Source organism: Lutra lutra, chromosome 6 (assembly GCF_902655055.1).
Source record: "Lutra lutra chromosome 6, mLutLut1.2, whole genome shotgun sequence".
Classification (NCBI taxonomy): Eukaryota; Metazoa; Chordata; class Mammalia; order Carnivora; family Mustelidae; genus Lutra; species Lutra lutra.
The window spans coordinates 29,858,995-29,876,777 of record NC_062283.1 but is presented as its reverse complement, the minus strand read 5'-3'; the positions used below and the strand labels follow the sequence as shown (position 1 = coordinate 29,876,777).

At 50.6% G+C, this 17,783-nt stretch overlaps 3 protein-coding genes across 6 annotated transcripts; 2 read left to right on the top strand and 1 right to left on the bottom strand.

Moving 5' to 3' along the window:
- The first annotated feature begins 21 nt into the window (after positions 1-21).
- On the top strand, positions 22-3,283 carry LY6G6C (lymphocyte antigen 6 family member G6C). 3 transcript variants are annotated; one of them, XM_047734600.1, is made up of 5 exons: positions 22-125; positions 509-596; positions 2,042-2,057; positions 2,133-2,214; positions 2,592-3,283. In XM_047734600.1, the coding sequence occupies exons 1-5, from the start codon at positions 44-46 to the stop codon at positions 2,804-2,806; spliced, it is 483 nt and encodes a 160-aa protein (XP_047590556.1). In that variant the 5' UTR covers positions 22-43; the 3' UTR covers positions 2,807-3,283. The 3 variants fall into 3 exon arrangements, with proteins under 3 accessions (XP_047590556.1, XP_047590555.1, XP_047590557.1); XM_047734599.1 differs by having other exon boundaries at positions 1,997-2,057; XM_047734601.1 differs by lacking the exon at positions 2,042-2,057 and having other exon boundaries at positions 29-125; positions 2,104-2,214.
- Positions 3,284-4,076: 793 nt separating this feature from the next.
- LY6G6F (lymphocyte antigen 6 family member G6F) lies at positions 4,077-14,110 on the bottom strand. 2 transcript variants are annotated; one of them, XM_047734583.1, is made up of 6 exons: positions 14,053-14,110; positions 12,937-13,266; positions 12,594-12,857; positions 11,455-11,610; positions 6,288-6,434; positions 4,077-4,363 (listed from the first exon to the last, which is right to left on the bottom strand). In XM_047734583.1, exons 1-6 carry the CDS (start codon positions 14,108-14,110, stop codon positions 4,140-4,142), a joined length of 1,179 nt encoding a protein of 392 aa, XP_047590539.1. In that variant the 3' UTR covers positions 4,077-4,139. The 2 variants fall into 2 exon arrangements, with proteins under 2 accessions (XP_047590539.1, XP_047590540.1); XM_047734584.1 differs by lacking the exons at positions 4,077-4,363; positions 6,288-6,434 and adding exons at positions 11,046-11,070; positions 11,207-11,273.
- LOC125102934 (lymphocyte antigen 6G6e-like) lies at positions 7,754-9,785 on the top strand. Its single transcript, XM_047734602.1, has 3 exons — positions 7,754-8,165; positions 8,784-8,915; positions 9,043-9,785. The coding sequence occupies exons 1-3, from the start codon at positions 8,114-8,116 to the stop codon at positions 9,357-9,359; spliced, it is 501 nt and encodes a 166-aa protein (XP_047590558.1). The 5' UTR covers positions 7,754-8,113; the 3' UTR covers positions 9,360-9,785.
- Positions 14,111-17,783: the final 3,673 nt, after the last annotated feature.

Genomic DNA, 17,783 nt, shown 5'->3' with positions numbered 1-17,783 from the left:
GGCTGAGCAGGGGTTGGGAAGACCATGTCAAGGCTGAATCCAGATGAAGTTAGCCCCTTCTGTCCTCAGTTTCTGCTCACGCGCCCCTACCAATGCCCCCCAAGGACCCAAATTGGGCAATGAGTGTAGGCTACACCCCATTATCCGTTTCCCGGAACCAGTAGGTGCTGCCACCATAGCCGCTGTAATGTCACAGGGGCTTCGGTGATGCCTTTTCAGAGGACTGTGCGGGCAGGGCTGTCAGCTGGGAACCAGGAAGGGTGTCTTGGCCTGAAACCAAGAACCAGAATGGAGTTGGCCATGAGTGTGCCTACCTTCCAGTACCTCTCTCTCCCATCCCTACTCCCTCACCTAGTTCTGCTTAGTCCCTCCCCACCCCTGGTCATCAGGGTATAAATGGGGAAGGAGGGGCCACCAGAGGCAGGGAAGGGAGGGACCTTTGGGATTATAAATTCCAAAAAGGCCACTCAACTCCCAGAGCTGGATCCCTGAAACTCTACTCTGTCAGCTGCTGCACTTGCTACCATCCCCGGGGACCCTCATCATGAAAGGCTTTCTGCTGCTCATCCTGTCTGCTCTGCTCTGCTGGGTCTCAGGTGAGCACTGGGGGACCCTCAGGGACTTCTGCACCTTCTCCCACCCACTGTGCTCCATTGCCCACTGCTTGGGATCTCAAATACCCTTAGCTCCAACTGGTGCAGCTCTCCTGTGACGGGGTCCTTGCTCCATTTCTCAAGGACCCATGTCTCCTTCACGCTTCTCCCCACCTCCAAGACCTACCCTTCTAACCTGCCAGAGCTCCAGGTCCCCTGTCCCCCACTCCACGACCAAACCCAGCTTACTGCTTTGTCCTCTCACCATCTGCACTCAGCAGAGTCCTCCCAGAAACCTAGGCGTCCAGCCTGGGGCTTCTTGTACACCCCACCCTCCCCACCTCCTCCTCCAGATTCTGTTCTCAGTCATTCAAGCAATAGCCTTTCCTAGTTCACCCCTGCTCTTCCCCGGAGAGCATACTCACAGGGACACCAGCTTTCTGGAGGGTCCCAGTGATCTCCTAGAACCTCCTGGGGAACTGGGGAGATAGCCCAGTTCTAGGGAGGGGATGCCAGGGCTGCTCACCCCCAGGGTGAAGTGGATTTATTTCACAGAGGTGCAGTCACTGGGCTCCTCTGCCCTTGGACTGAACCCCTCCTTCACCAAATTTTGCTCATACAAGCCTAGAATTAGCTGAGGTGGGAGCCTGGAGGGTGACACTTTTTGCATCCACCCCCTCTCCATCATGGAATGGTGCTCAGACAGCACCTGACCATCTGCTTCTCAGATATTATTCTTTTCTGTCTGAATGCTGCTGGAGAGGATCCCTCAGGTCTGGTTCCTCTTCCCACCCTCATGGTGGTACCAGGTGGGGAGAGTAAATCGCTAAAGCTGGCCACAGGTTGTTTTGTTGCCAGCCTCAAGTCCCAAGCCACTGATACAAGTGTTGCAACCATGACTTTTATTTATTTATTTTTTAAGATTTTATTTATTTATCTGAGAGAGATCAAGCCGAGCACAAGCAGGGGAAGCTGCAGAGAGAAAGGGGGAAGCAGGCTCCCTGCTGAGCAGAGAGCCTGTGGGGCTGGATCCCTGAACCCTGAGATCGTGACCTGAGCTGAAGGCAGACGCTTAACCAACTGAGCCACCCAGGCACCCCAAGAGCCATGATTTTTTATTTGTAGTATTTCTTCTCATTTCAAGTCTCCGTCTGTGACATCTTCTGAATTCCTTCATCTTTTCCCCCACCTCCTCCATTCCTTGCCCACAGTAGTCTCACATTCCATCTATCCCTGGCCCTGTGTTTTTGTTGGTAGCTCTGCCCCTCTTGACTCATCCCCAAATGGGGTGGGGTGCAGGACGATATTTAAGGTGTAGGCATTCACAGAGCAACAACTCCACCCTCACCCACTTCCACTATTTCTGTTTCACTCACCTGCTCGGTCACTGTCAAACCAAACAGGTCAGAACACTTACTTGACTGGCTCTTCTCCACCCTACCCCACAGCTCGGCTGGTCCCCAGGTGAGTCAGACACCCCATCCCCTCAGCCTGACTTGTGTCTTCCCAGCTGACATTCGCTGTCACTCCTGCTACAAGGTCCCCGTGCTGGGCTGTGTCGACCGGCAGTCCTGCCGCCTGGAACCAGGACAGCAGTGCCTGACAACAAATGTGTACCTCGGTAACACGCCCCTCTTTAGTAGGGACAGGGGGCTGGTGGGAGACTCTATGGCAAGGGCCAAGGCCCAAATGTGGCTCAGACTGCAATGGGACACACAGTCCCAGCAAGGACAATATTTGGCCAAGTATTCTTAAGTGCCAGCCACCATTCTATGACTTTACATGGATTGTGGGCAGCAACAAGTCCGAGGACCAAGACTGGGGTGAGGGGGTGGGGGACGGAAGTGCAGAAGGACAGTCAGACTTACTGAGAATAGATAAGGAGGGGAGGGGCAGGGGCAGAGTGGGGAAGGAAGCCTGGGCTGGTGCATGGGCGGGGGGACACAGGCACGCCAGGCACCCGTGCTGGCTGACCCCACGGTCCACTCCTACCCTCAGGTAAGATGTGGGTTTTCTCCAACCTTCGATGTGGCACACCGGAAGAGCCTTGTCGGGAGACCTTCAACCAAACCAACCACAAGCTGGGCCTGACCTATAACACCACCTGTTGCAACAAGGACAACTGCAATAGCCCAGCTCCTCGGCCCACCCCAGCCCTGGCCCTCGTCCTCCTCACCTCTGTGGCCGGCCTTGGCCTCTGGCTGCTGCACTGAGACTCACTCCATAGCTGTCCCTCCTCCCACCTACCTTAGCCTGAGTTTAGCCTTAGGTCTCCTTGTCCCCCGGCTCCCTACACTGGTCTCTCCTTAACTCCCTTCACTCAGAATAGCATTTCTCCAGGCTCTTCACATTTCTGTAATTAGACAGCAGTCTCCCCACCCATCCTTCCACCTTACATCCTCCACTGACCTTCTCCCGAGTCCGTTCCTATATCCCTCTAGACCACCCCAGATCCTCCGGTGGTCCCAGAAGAGCTCCGCACTTTGCGTCCTGCACTCTACCACGCCCAGCTCAGAGAGGGACGGAGATCTGGGCCTGAAATGGGACTTCTGTCCTGTCCCCCGCAAAGGCTCCCAGGAAGGACCTGATGACCTCACTGTATGGGGTTGATTCCCCCAAACCCTCGGTCCATATGTACCTCATCCCCATGCTTGCCTCTTTGCATTTTGAGTAATAAATGTCTATGTCTGGTAAACTGTGTGTTTTTTTGTCAAAAAACCTGTCGTCAGAGGCCCCCCTCTTGGGAGATAACACTCTCAGCTCCTGCCCTTCCCCAAGAATCCTCCAGGAACTTTCCCTGGGAGGCTGGGCTGGGGCAAATGGAGAAACGGGTTTTTCAGGCCTCCATCCTTCTTCCTTCCTGTGTCTGGGGTTGACATATGCGTCCAGTGTTTGGAGCAACAATCCTTATCCCAAATTTAGGCCACACCTCTGATGTACTGCCAAGAAGGAGGTGCGGCCTGACTTGAGGGCTCCCCCAAAAGGGTAGGAGAGCTGCATGGGGATGGGACACAGGACCCTCTTAGCAGGTTAGAGTCAAGGGCCTCACTTGGCCCCATTACTAAGCAGGGCAGCAAGCAACCCTCCCATCACGGTGTTTCCATTTCCTTTCTCAATCCTATAGAGTCACATTGAGAACCAAGTTGCAAATGGGAGAAAGGGGAAGAAACCCAACCATGTTCTTTGGTTCCTGGTGACCCCCATTCAGTCCAGAGCCCACTCCCCCCGCTCAGTGGTCCTCACTGCTAAGGAAGATTCTCCCTAGCAATAGGCCCCAGGGGTCACTTAGGGCAGATTCTCCATTGTCCTTTGGGGGTCCGTGGTAAAGGAGTGCACTGTTGTAACTAAGTCCGCTGACACTTGGTAATTAGAACATGGATGGCTGCATAATACTCCTGCAATTCTCCCATCAGCGAAAGATAGATTGCATTTTCCAGTCAGCTCTAGAGTGGTGGAGAGATTTTAATGGCTCACAGAGGGTTGTTTGTCTTCTCACCTCAGCTCTCCTTTGTTCCCTTGCTCCCTTGCTCCTCCCGCCCCAGCATACTAGTCTCTCCATAGTGCCGGCAAGAGCCAGGCCAGGGCGGCGGCTGCTGCAGCCAAGACACATGGCGGGGCCACGGTGCTTGCCACGGCGCTGTTACACAGGTCTCCGACGCAGCATTCCCTGTGGGTTGTGTAAGTCACGTCTCCCACCAACTCCGTTTCCACTTGATTGCAATGATGGGCCGCCACACAGGCTCGATAGTGATGAATCAAGGTAACTGAGGCTGAGAGAAAAAACAAGACTGCGGTGTTGGACTCTTGGCTTGAGGACTTTCCTTCTAGGGTAGAGCAGATGTGACTTCCAGGAGCCCGGAGGGATTCTCTGTCCCCTCCAGAAAACACCTCCATGAAACCAAGTAACCAAAATGAACACTGACATTGCTAGCGCTCTGATTCAAAGGTGCTGAAAAGGGCCGATCTCCCTTCGCTGTCCTGTTCTGGCCCAAAATCCATGACTACAATCTAATTATGAGAAAATAGTAAATAAATGTAAATTGAGGGATGGTCTCTAAAATAACTTATGGGGACTCTTGAAAAGTGTCAAGGTCATGGAAGACAAAGAAGCAGAACTGTCCCAGATCAGAGGAGACTTAAGACGTCGTGAGCACTAAATGCAAGGTGGGATCCTGGTTTGGACTGAAGCCAACATCTCTCTTGTCAGTTCAGGTGGAAAATGAACACTCCATGTCCTGTCACCCTCAGGCACAGCTGGACCGGTCAATGAACACACAAGCCTAGGCTCAAGGGACAGGAATAATGGCTTATCACTCAAAGAAACCTGCGGACAAGTAGTTAATCAGCACTATTCTAAAGACATAATCATTGGTTGGGCCTAATGAAATGTCTAACATGGAGAATAAAGAAATTTTTTAGATTCCAAGGTTGTTGAAATAGAAAAGACTTCTGGGGGACCAGACAAAGTGGCACCACAGCGCCTGCTAGCACGACCTCATGGGGGTTCAGTCAGCAGAGCCCACCTTCTCAGAAGACCCCTAGCCCCAATTTTGCCCTCAAAATCTCTCACTTGCCAGCTGTCAGGGGGAAGGGGTGGGGCTTTTGAGCATCAGCTCCCTGTTCTCCTGGGTGACACCACACTAATAAATAGCCTATTTTTCTTCACTGCAGAAGCTCTGTGTCAGATTTTATTGGCTTGCTGTTGCAAGCGGTTGATGAACTCTCATTTGGTTTGGCTATAGGACCAGAAAAAAGACATGACTAGATCATCTGGCTACTCTGAATAAGGTCTGTAGATTAGTTGGTATTTTTTGAAAGAGTTATTTTTTTGAGAGTGAGCGAGCAGGGGGGAGGGGCAGAGGAAGAGGGAGAGAGAATCCTGAAGCAGACTCCCTGCTGAGCCAGGAGCTTAACTCAGGGCTTGATCTCAGGACCCTGAGATCATGACCTGAGCCGAAATCAAGAGTCAGAAGCTTAACCCACTCAGCCACGCAAGTGCCCCTAGTTAACAGTATCGTACCAGTGTTATTTTCTGATTGTGATCATTGTACTATGGTTATATTAGATGTTAGCATTAGAGGAAGAGAGGTGAAGGACATACAGGAACTCTACTATTTTTGGAACTTTTCTGTCAATCAAAAATTATTTCAAAATCAGGGGCGCCTGGGTGGCTCAGTGGGTTAAGCCGCTGCCTTCAGCTCAGGTCATGATCCCAAATCCTGGGTTCGAGCCCGCATCAGGCTTTCTGCTCAGCAGGGAGCCTGCTTCCTCCTCTCTCTCTGCCTGCCTCTCTGCCTACTTGTGATTTTTCTCTGTCAAATAAATAAATAAAAATCTTTAAAAAAAATTATTTCAAAATCATATACATGTACGCGTGCACACACACACACACACACACACACATACACACACACACCCCAGTCCTTAGCTAATACCTGCAAGTTTGGTTTAATATTTTGGTCCCTGCGTTCAAGGGACAGAACTTTTTCAACGACTTAGGAGTGAATGGGCCTCTGAGACTCTGGGGAGTTAAGAGGAGGAGGTGACAGGGACAGTGGGCTGCTGAGGGGCTCAGTGCCAGAGCCAGAAGGGGCTCCAGAGCTCTCTACTCTGCCATGGCACCATCTGCCTGGAGCCAGACTGAGCCTGGGAGCAGGGGAGGGCTGGGGGAAGGGGGATAAGCTGAGGACTCACGGTTTCCAGACAGCTTGTTCTGCCCAGGGCCAGGCTGGGGCTTGCGTTCCAGGAAGCCACAGTGCTCCCCCTCCCCGCAGGTGGCCACCGTCTCTTTGCAGGAGTTGCTGGAATCTCCTTTGCACTCGAAGCACCGCATGCGGGTTCCTGGCAGAAGAGAAGAGGCGCTTGACCTGGGCTGACCGGGAGCCAGCTGGCAGAGGCGGACAGGGCTTGGCTGCCTCCTTACCCAGGGCAGACCCCAACAGGGTGCTGAGCAGGAGCCCGACCAGTAGAGAGTTCATTGTGTCTGCCAGCAATGTCAGTATCACCTCTCTCCCACCCCCCTCCCTGGCCCTGATCCGCCAGCCTTATATCCCCCTTGCCTTGGGCTTTATAGGGCAATAAAAAGGGAGTAAAGAATCTCCCCCAGCAGGCACTGGGGCCCCACTAGCGACAGGGAGGCCCCCCGCCCCCCAACAGCAGAAAGAGCTCCTGGCATCCTCTGGAGTCCCCAGATGGCTCCATCCTCAGCAGCGGTTCTCAGGCTGTGGCCCCAGAACTCCTGGCCAGAGGGTCCTCAATGGTCTTCCTTTCCCACTTGCACACCTACAGGAGGTTGGCTTTTCTCCACGTACTATCACCAAAACAACAGGTCGCAACTGCCTAAGGGCAGAAGCCATGTGACAACTGGGCCATCTTCTATTCAGCCTTTTATGTAATTCCCCAAAGTGGAGAGCAACCGTCCTTTTCTGTGTTGTTGGGAAAGAAGTTACTTTTCACAAAACTGTGTTTCATTAACATGTGATAGATTTATTATTTTTATTTTTCAAATAAACCTACTTAAAATGCTCTGTGTTGATTTTGAATATAGTAAATACTATAATAAATACCAATATTAACCCACACAGAGAAAAACTCTTTCGGGCCTTCAGTAATTTTTATGAGTATAAAGAGGTCCTGAGATTAAAAGAAAAAAAAAAAAAGGATATCTGTCTCCTCTGCCCTCCTCCCTCCCCTTTCTTACTCCTGATACATCCCTGCTCTGATTCCCCAGATCAGGCTCTCCTCCCTCAAGGTCATAAACCTCAGTTTTCCAGAATCTACCATCACCTCCTGAATCTTTTCCCTGCATTCCTTCCCAGTCTTTCTGAAACAACTCCCCCCCCAGTGGAAACACATCTGTCCCTCTGGCCCCACCCATGATTAATTCCTTCTTCCACAGTAGTAAAACTGGGAGAGATAATTATAGGGTACAAATGGTGAGGCTTGGGGGGATCAAAGGGATGTGAAGCTGGGTGGGGTCCCACTTATGCAGCTGAGCTTTGTGTGGAGGGAAGAGTGGGAGAGGGCATTGTTGGTTCCACATACAGACACCACGCTGGAACAATTCTGGGCCAGGCGTTCTAGGAGGGTGACCTTGAGAGACTCCAAAGCACGGAGAGGGGAAGGATGGAGCAAACAAAGACAGGGAACTGAGCTGACAGAGCCGAGAACAGCTTGAGACAAGGGGAGGTGGGGAGGAATGAGGGGGAAGGTGACAGACAGAACTCTGGAGCGGCAGACACAGCTTAAAGCACAAAGCACAGCACAGAGAAGACCCTGAAGGCTCTAGCTGACTCGAGTCGGGGGCGGGGAGGATGTGAGAGGTGTGGGACAGAGGAGTTGCGGGACCAGAGCCTCTACTGCGTCAGGCTGGTGAATCTGGTCCCGGTTCCACCCCGCCAGATTCACTCCCTAGGTGTGTTTGTTTACTGGTCCCTCCCTGTCTCGCTCAGATGCTCCAGCTCTAGGGATCTCTGGGTGCAGATCACATTCTCCCAGACTCCTGAGCCCTGGGTCCAGCCATGGGCCCCTCCAGCATCTTCCTGTGCATCCTGTTTCTCTGTGGGGCACTGGGTAAGGGAGGGCAGGTGGGAGAAGCGGGGATGCTGAGCAAAGATTTGCACGGGCTTCAGAAAGAAGAGCTCCTGGGAATGGCCTCAGGCCAGGAGAAGGTGGAACCAGAAGTTTCTTTTCCAAGGCATTTGAGAATGAATAACTCTCTCTTCCTTGCAGCATCTTGACATGCCTCTGTCCTCTGTCTCCCCTGTTCCTCATCTCACCTCTTGCTTCTTTGCGGGGACCTTGCGGTCAGTGTCAACTCTCATTTGCTCTCTGTCTGGGGCACCATCTGCTTAACTCTTTCACTGCCACTCTGCCTTCCTGGGTCTGGCTTTTGGTGTCACTCTCTGCCTTCGCCTCTGACTCTCTTGGCTTCTGTCATATCTGTGTGTTTCTCACAACCTCTGGATCCCTCTTGCCTCTGCGATTTTTCTTTTCCTGAGTTGTCTCCCCTCCCTTCCCTGTGTCTCTTCCGCGACTTCTGTCTGCCCTTCTCCTTCCCTTTCCCCACTTCCCTCTCCCCACTTTCTGTGTCACCTCTCTGCGTGAATCTCTCTCCTTTATCTGGGCTCCAGCCTCTCACAGACCTCTTTGTCTCTCCTGTTCTTCGCCGACAACCCCCCACCCCCGCAGGTCTCACCACGCCCCCGCCCCCTGCCCGAGGTCGGCTCCGCTGTTACACCTGCAGCTTTGCCAAACCCTGCTACCCGGTTCCCACCGAGTGTCAGGACGACGAAGCTTGTGGCATCAGTATTGGCACCTCAGGTAGGACTCTGGCCCAATGGCCTTTCTCTAGGCCAGTCTCCATCCACCCATCTTGCTTTTCCTGCTGCCCCACTGCCCTTACCTCCTTCCTGCCTGGACCTCAGCATTCTCTCATTCTGTCCCACAGAGCAGAATGAGATCATCGAGCGGAAGGGCTGCCTCCCACGGGCCCAGTGCCCTCTGCAGGGCCATGCCACCTACTGGTCGCGCTCCTACGCTCTGCGGCACCACTGCTGTGAGCAGGACCTGTGCAACACAGCCATCACGCTGCAGCCACTCCCCAGCCCCCTACTTGCCGCCCTGCTCCTCCTTGCAGCCAGCTTCACCTGGGGAGGTCCCCTCCTCCGCTGGCTTCAAGCCAATCTGCAGCCTTCAACCCAGGACTCTGCCCCCCTCCTCACCGCCCTGGAGACCCCTGCATCTGAGATATGCCCAAGAACCTGATTCTGTAGAGAACTCCGATTCCCAGCCTCACACCTTCCCAGACCCCTCCCAAGGTCTGGTTCCTGCGGGCACCACTCTAGCCTGGATAGGCACCTGTCCAGAGCCCTGCCTCATAAACAATACCTGTTCTAGGTCTTTTGTCTTTTCTAGATGCCCACGGCTGATGCCCTATCTCAGCTCCAGGTCTTGGTCAAGGCAGGCGGTTTGTTGAAGCTGGGGGTCCCAGGCAAGGGGATTGAAGGGGCATCAGGAATGGTGAGGAGGACAGTCTTGCTAGGAAAGATTAATTTGGCAGTTCAGGAACTCAGGAAGGAGGTTCTTGGGGGAACTGTAAAGAGTAAATTTAATAAAAGTGCTATCTGGGAGTCTAGGACACTGCCGTGTCTGTGTGTGTGTATGTGTGTGTGTGTGTGTTCTCTTTCTCTCCCTTTCCCTCCCTCCCTCTCTCTCTCTCTTTAAAAGCAAACTAGAGCTGCCTGGTGGGTTGGGCTGGGCTGCTGGGACCTGAACTGTAACTTTCACCTCATTCTCCCTCTGTGTCATTTGCCTCCTCCTTCTTGCTAATAGCTTAGCTTGAGCCCCTGTAGCATGAAGGCTTTCAATGACACTTCTGAGAAAGATTTCCTCCAGTGAGGCCCAAATTTGAGCAGACACACAAAAGGGTGTCTGGTAGAGTTGCTTGTGATGGTATGTCGGGGAGACTGGCTCCTTTCTGCCTGAGACCGGGAACAGACCAGTTAGGAGCATCGGTGCCCTTCCCCGCTCCACCAGCCCAGGCTTGTCCATGGCTCAAAGATAGCCCAGCACACACCCCACTAGGGAATCCACCCACCGCCCCTGTGGACACTCCCTCTACCCCCAGAAATAGCATGTGACTCTAGGGCCTCCCAGGGTGTCAGGATGTTGATAAGCCTCTCACTGCTGGGCTCCGGATGCCACAGGAAGTGCTAGGATAAGGAGGGCGGCTGGGAGTGCAACCCCACCCCCCTGCAACCCCTGACTCAGTGCCCTCCCTGTCCTTTTGAGGAAGTCTGAGGTCTGATTAAAGGTGCATGTTCTCCTTCCACTTCTCTGTGAGAATGAGACGGAGCAGGGATGAGGGGATGGGGGTGGGGGATGGTCGGGCTTAATTTCAGGGCAACTCAGTCTTCTTCCAATTCTCTGTCATTCAGTCCTCCTACCTAGTGCTTCTGTTATCTTCTCTCCCTGCCTGTCTCTTTCCTCTAACTTGAGTCCCTTCCCTTCCATCTTCTTTAGTTGCCTCCATTTGTCCAGTGGTTTCCCTGAGACTGACTCTCCAAAATTGCTCAAATCTCTGGATTCTCCTGTCTCATCTCTGCCCATACCCACCCCTCCTCACCCCCTGGCAGCCACCCTGGGCTCCCCTCAGTCCCATGGTACTGAGGGCTCAGGACCACCCCTTTACTGGCTGCTATGAAACAGGAGATCACACCTGTGATCTCAACAGGTGACATCGCAGAATAATACTTTGCTTTCCTTCAGCGCCCCTGAACATACACACACACACACACACACACACACACACAGCGTGACTGCTGGAGACCAGCTGGACTGTAGGGCAGCACTCGCAGCCCTTCCCCCCCTTGCCAAGGTTTTCAGGCGAAGCCTCAGGTGCCAGATGGCCAGAGGGACAGCAGGTCACACTTCCAGCAGATGTCATGGAGATCATCTGATCTTGGGGGCAGGTGGGCTGTGGGTTTTGTGAAGCAGAAAGACAGATTAAAGATACTTTCATTCTCTACCTCCTCAGGAACAGGGGCCTCCATACCCACCCCAACCCCAGTCTCCTCTGGGATTTAAGCCTGCACCCCGGAGTGTTACCTCACCTGAGACGGGCCAAATGGATGTTCTCATAGACCTGGATTTCAGGTTTGAACTGAGGAATTGAGGTACCTGGGAAGAAGGAGCCACACGGGGTGCAGCAGAGAAATCACCAGATAACTCAGAACTATATTCCTTACTACCTCCTCCCCTAGAGAAGGTAGGGTATAGAGGCAAGACGTGAGCCCAACCCTCTGCCATCCACCCACTCACACCATGCTCTCTTCTTTCCCCCTGGGAGGGAGGGACTCACCTCTGCACTGAGCCCCCTGGGCCCTCTGTCTGCAGAGCACGATGCTGACGGCTAGGATGGTGAACCCCTGACCCACTGTGAGCAAGAGCATCACGATCCAGGACACGTCCCAGCCCGTGGAAGGGGCACAGAGGGCAGGGGAGGCATCCGTGGAGGCTACAGTAAGGGCAAGACAACAGGGATAAGGAGGGAGGCAATGAGGGGTTTGTTCCCATGCCCCAGAGAGAGGCTTTCCCCCTGTAGTCCAGCAGGCTCTTACCACCAAAAGACTTCATAAGCTTCTTTGTCCCTAGTTTCCACCATCCCACTTTGCCCATTTTCAAGCCTCTCATGTTGACCCCATCAACCTCTGTTGGTAGCAAATATCAACATACCTGTACCCACCTATGGACAGCTAACTCCAGAACAGACCATCAGCCATAACTGCAATTCTTCCTCATATCCTTAATAGTAATCCAAACTTTCAGGAAAAAATAGTGCCTTCCAATTCCTTCTTTCTTTCACTCATTTAGTCCATAAGCATTCCCTGAGTGCCCACCAAATGCCAGGCACCATATTAGGTGCTGAGGATGTAGAGGGAAGTAAGACCCATTAATTGGCCTTTGCTTACCAAAATAATGTCCATTTGCTCCTCCCTACTGCCTCATAAATGGGTCATTCTACATTCAGTAGCATTCTTTCTGTGGGTAATGGACTTCTAATTGTTAAAACAATTATATATATTTTTCCCCTTCTGTTTTCACTCACAGCAGTCCATTATAACATTAGCACATGTATCTTTACTTCAAAAGACAATTCCCCCATCAATAATTCTTTTCTTCATGTCTGTTATGAGATATTCCATAAAAGTCATAGATCACCCTATTTGTAATTAATGGTGTATTCCACCAGAATCCTTCTCATCCCTTTTGGCCAATGGTCTCTTCCACCAGAGAGTTGGCTTAAACAACCCCCTTCTCTATTAGGGAGTTATCAATGAGAAAAAAGGCCCTCTTCCTACAGGTGATGGTCTGCTCCACCAGAAATCACCCCCACCCACCCAAATCTGGCCAATTACAAAGTCATGTCCACCTCCCCTAGCCAGCAGGTGCAGAATGTGCCAGAGGCAATATCCTCTCCCAAATCCTCCCTCAGTTTACCTGTCAGGCTAAAGCTGACCCCTTTGTTGTGAGGCATGAGGCAGCGGATGATTCTTGGTCTATGTTCCCCCGACTCAGAGAGCCCCTCCCCAGGACACACCAAGAGCAGGGCAGCCCCATCACCCCAAAATGACTGTACACGGCCCCTCACAGGACCCTTTCCCTCTAGCCAGGTCACAGAGTCTAGGCGTCTGGCAGGGGCCACAGAGCACACGAGGACAGAGCAGGGGGATCCGTCGGCAGCCCTCGCAGATAGCTGGGATCCTGTGGGGAGAGAGGGACCTTAGTTCTCTGCTGGGCTTCCTGACCCCCAGTGGCCCCTGATTTACACGCCTTCACTCACCTCTGAGCACGGAGACATCATACATCCTCCAGTTCTGGTACCTGTGGTGCTGACCCAGCACAGCACACCAGTACCGACCAGCATCTCCCTCCTTGGACCCTTCTAGCCACAGTGAGAAGTTCCCCAGTAGTTTGAGCCTGGATGCCCTGGTGGGCCTCCCAAGGTCTGGGGCTGGCCTGACCACTTGGACTTGGGCCACCAGGGCAGTGGAGGAACCTGCTGCTGGGCTGTGGAACCAGGATAGGAGTTCGTCTCCACTCAGGGTGGGCGGTAAAGGACATGGCAGCTCCAACGCCTCCCCCGAGGCTACATAGATGGTCTGGATGTTGTCTGTGGGGAGGAGATGGTATGAGACTAGAAACCGCCATCAGATCAACAGCTCCCACTTGACCTCCAACCCCCAGCTTCTGCCCCTCCTGGGGACTCCCCCAGCATGGGTCTGGCTATGAGCACTTTCTCAAGTGACAGCTACGAAAAAGTGAGGAGGGGAGGAGAAGGTAGGGCCTTCCTCCTCTCTCCTCCAGTGGATGAAGGAATCTGAAGACAAGAGAAAAAAGGCTAGAATAGTTGGCAAAGACCCTTTCTCTTCCTCTCCTTTCTCCTTTTCTGGACGCATTTTCTCATCTATTCTTATTTTCTAAAGGAAACTGTACATAACAACAACAACAAAAAAGACAACAAAACAAAAGCCCCCAAATTAAAAAATTAAACATTAGGGACACCTCAGTGGCTCAGTCGGTTAAGCATCTGCCTTGGGCTCAGGTCATGATCTCAGAGTCCTGGGATCCAGCCTGCATCAGGCTCCCTGCTCAATGGGGAGCCTCCTTCTCCCTCTGCCTGCTGTTCCCCCTGCTTGTGCTCACTCGCACTCTCTCTCTCTCTGATAAATTAATATATAATTTTCAAAAGATTAAACATTAAAAAAGGAAAGAAACTGTACATAACCTGGACCCTCATTGTCTCTGGGTCTTCCCCAGAATTAGAGGAAGGGGGAATCAGTTGGGGTAAATCTATCTCCTTGAGTCAAATGCCTTCCCCAGGCCTCTGAGGAGAAACAGCAGTAGTTCCTTACAACCTTCCGAATAACCAAAGAATCCCCCACTTCCTCCTCCTTACCTGCAGCAGCCCAGGGGGCTCCACATAGGAACAGAAGGAGGAGGAATAAGACCGCCATGGGGAGAGGCTGCCAAGTTCTCTTGCCCAGGACCTGGTGTCCTGTAGAGGAAACAAAACCCAGATACAGTCCCACACTCCCTGGTCTAGAGTGACATGGGCCTCTGAGGGGATGGGAATGCTGGGGAGATAAAGCCCAGCTTCATGTTTACTGGGGAAAAAGTGACCACCACCTTTCAGTTCTGAGGAGGAAAAGACCCAGTCCAGGGTGTTCTGAAGAGGATCTCCTCACACTTCGGACTCCACATCAGCTGAAAGAGACAGATCAAAGACTTTGTGCTAAAAAGCCTCTGCAGAAGGGGGCACAGCTGTCTACCTTCATTCAGTCTGGAAGTACATTCTGTGCTCTTTCCTCCACCCTAGGAGAGATGCCAACCATGAGCGAAGAACCTGAGTCTTCATGTTGGTCTCCACAGAACCCGGCATAAGACTGCATACCTAGTCAATACTCCATAAATAATCTGGAATGACTTTCCCTGTGGCTCCCTGGCATATCATTGACCTCTTCTGAGCTCCTGATGAGTGTATTAAGTTACTACTGAAGGAACAGGATAACAGGGGCCCGGAGAATTCACCAAATCCCTTTACCCCGGGCAGGATTCTCAAAGCAGAGCTTCATATAGCTTTAATAGTTTTTAATGTGTTATTTATTTTTATTTTTTTTAAAGATTTTATTTATTTGACAGCGAGAGATCACAAGTAGGCAGAAGCAGGCAGAGAGAGAGGAAGGGAAGCAGGCTCTCTGCTGAGCAGAGAGCCCGATGCGGGGCTCGATCCCAGGACCCTGGGATCATGACCTGAGCCAAAAGCAGAGGCTTTAACCCACTGAGCCACTCAGGTGCCCCAAATGTGTTATTTATTTTTAAAGGTTAGTTTTTTAAAAAAATTTATGGTTGATCTATTTTTAAGTTTCTATTTATTTTTTTTAAAATTTATTTATTGGAGAGAGAGTGCAGGAACGTGAGGGGGGTGTACCACAGAAGGAGAGGGAGCAGCAGACTCCCCACACGAGCTCTGCCCAATGCAGAGCTCAATCCCAGGACCCCCGGGGGATCCTGACTAGGATCATGACCTGAGCCAAAAGGCAGACACTTAACTGATTGAGCCACCCAGGAGACCCTTTAAGTTTTTATTTTAATTCCAGTTAGTTAACATACAGTGTTTTATTAGTTTCAGGTGTACAATATAATGCTTCAACACTTCTAAACATCACCTGGTGCTCATGACAAGTGCCCTCCTTCATTCCCATCACCTTTCCACCCATCCCCCATTCCCCCAACCATCAGTTTGTTCTCTATAATTAAGAATCTGTTTCTTTCTCTCTTTTTTCCCTTTGCTTGTTTGTTTTGCTTCTTAAATTCCACATATGGGGATGCCTGGGTGGCTCAGTCAGTTAAGCATCTGCCTTTAGCTCAGGTCATGATTTCGGGGTCCTGGGATGGAGCCCCACATTGGGCTCCCTGGTCAGCAGGGAGCCTGCTTCTCCTTCTCCCTCTGCCGCTCCCCCAGCATGTGCTCTCTTGTGCATGCTCTCTCTGTGTTAAATAAATAAATAAAATCTTTTAAAAATTCCACATATGACTGAAATCATATGGTATTTGTCTTTCTCTGGCTGACTTATCTTGCTTAACATTATACTCTCTAGCTCCATCCATATCATTGCAAATGGCAAGACTTCATTCTTTTTTATGGCTGCATAATATTTTATAGAGATATGTGTGCGCGCATGTGTGTGTATACACACACGTATCTCACATCTTCTTTCTCCATTCATCAATCAATGGATACATGGGCTGTTTCCATATATTGACTATTGTAAATAATGCTGCTATAAACATAAGGATGCCTGTATCTCTTTGAATTGGGTGTTGTTGTTGTTGTTTTAAAATATTTTATTTATTTATTTGACAGATCATAAGTAGGCAGAGAGCAAAGAAGGGAAGCAGGCTCCTGCTGATGACAGCCTGATGCGGGGCTCGATCCCAGGACCCTGGGACCATGACCCGAGCCGAAGGCAGAGGCTTTAACCCACTGAGTCACCCAGGTGTCCCTGAATTGGGTGTTTTTTTAACTCTAAAATTATTTTCCTTTTTTTTTTAAATATTTTATTTATTTGAGAGAGAGAGAGCACAAGCGGGTGGGGATGGATGGATAGGGACAGTGGGAGAGGGAGAAGCAGGCTCCCCACTGAAAGCCCAACTTGACCTGAGCTGAAAGCAGATGCTTTTTTTTTTTTTTTTAAAGATTTTATTTATTTATTTGAGAGAGAGACAGTGAGAGAGAGCATGAGCTAGGAGAAGGTCAGAGGGAGAAGCAGACTCCCCATGGAGCTGGGAGCCTGATGTGGGACTCGATCCCGGGATTCCAGGATCATGACCTGAGCCGAAGGCAGTCGTCCAACCAACCAACTGAGCCACCCAGGCGTCCCTGAAAGCAGATGCTTAATCAACTGAGCCACCTAGGTGCCCCCTTAAAATTGTTTCTGATTAAATATTCTATGCATACCAAAGACTATATCAAACGTAACATAGGGGCGCCTGGGTGGCTCAGTGGGTTAAGCCTTTGCCTTCGGCTCAGGTCATGATCTCCATCCTGGGATCGAGCCCACATCCCGCTCTCTGCTCAGCAGGGAGCCTGCTTCCCCTTCTCTCTCTCTGCCTCTCTGCCTACTTGTAATCTCTCTCTGTCGAATAAATAAATAAAATCTTAAGAAAAAAGTAACATAATAAGTAAAAGAAGCAAGAAACAAAGGGCATGATTTGTATGATTCCATTTCTGTAAAATACGAAATTAGGCAAAACTAATCTATGAGTTTAGAAATAAAGATAGTGGTTACCCTTGGTGGGGCAGGTAGTGATTTGAGGAAGATCTTGTAGATGTGATATAATGTATTCTTGATCTGGAGGCTGAGTACACAGATATATTGAAATGGCGCACTTTTCTGTATAGGTGTTTACTGCAATAAAAAGCTAAAGAATGTATATTTTATGTGGGTGTAAGGTACAAGGAAAAAGAAAACAAACCTGAATCTCTAATAAGAAACAGTATTACTATTTCAAAGGTTCTCTACGCTGGGTTACACTATTCTAAATTTGCTCTTTGTCTTTCACTCTCTTGATCATTAAATTTTCTTTTTGGACGTTATATGTCCAAGTGGTGTCAGGTTGTATGTGACCTATGGCTTTCTTTTTTCCCCTCAACATTACGGTTTTGAGGTTTTGAGATTCGTCCACGCTTGAGAGCGATAATTCATCTTTTCTTTCTTTCTTTCTTTTTTTTTTTTTTACCGTATTTCACACCCCTTAACAATACTGAATCCTCCTATCCATGACTGCGATGCAGCTCTCCGTTTATTCAAGCCTTTGTTTAGCTCTTTCAAAAACATTCGTAATTCTCTTCATGAAATCTTGCATTTCTTTGATTAGATGTATTCCTAAACACCTTTTCTTTTTTGTTGCTCTTGCCAAGTGCTCCTAATCATTACCCTTCATTCCCACTGTCGCTCGAGAGTCTGCCAATATTAAGGAATTTTTTTAAAAAGGCGGGGGGGAACTTAACTACGCCTGATACGTTCTAACTCTCCGCGTTCCAAATGCCTCCAACTAATTTCTGACCATTGCTCTATCCGTAGGTCCATCTGCACGAAAACCGTCCCAAGGAGCGCGGAAAATGTC

Bases quoted from the DNA above. Each gene is read 5' to 3' on its own strand.
- LY6G6C (XM_047734599.1), top strand. From the start codon at position 44: ATGAAGTTAGCCCCTTCTGTCCTCAGTTTCTGCTCACGCGCCCCTACC. The intron at 126-508 runs GTAGGCTACACC...CTACTCTGTCAG, and splicing joins ACCCAAATTGGGCAATGAGT to CTGCTGCACTTGCTACCATC. The intron at 597-1,996 runs GTGAGCACTGGG...CAAACCAAACAG, and splicing joins TCTGCTCTGCTGGGTCTCAG to GTCAGAACACTTACTTGACT.
- LOC125102934 (XM_047734602.1), top strand. From the start codon at position 8,114: ATGGGCCCCTCCAGCATCTTCCTGTGCATCCTGTTTCTCTGTGGGGCA. The intron at 8,166-8,783 runs GTAAGGGAGGGC...CCACCCCCGCAG, and splicing joins GTTTCTCTGTGGGGCACTGG to GTCTCACCACGCCCCCGCCC. The intron at 8,916-9,042 runs GTAGGACTCTGG...TCTGTCCCACAG, and splicing joins CATCAGTATTGGCACCTCAG to AGCAGAATGAGATCATCGAG.
- LY6G6F (XM_047734583.1), bottom strand. From the start codon at position 14,110: ATGGCGGTCTTATTCCTCCTCCTTCTGTTCCTATGTGGAGCCCCCTGG. The intron at 13,267-14,052 runs GTAAGGAGGAGG...TCCTCCCCACAG, and splicing joins AGCCCCCTGGGCTGCTGCAG to ACAACATCCAGACCATCTAT. The intron at 12,858-12,936 runs GTGAGTGAAGGC...CTCTCCCCACAG, and splicing joins TGATGTCTCCGTGCTCAGAG to GATCCCAGCTATCTGCGAGG.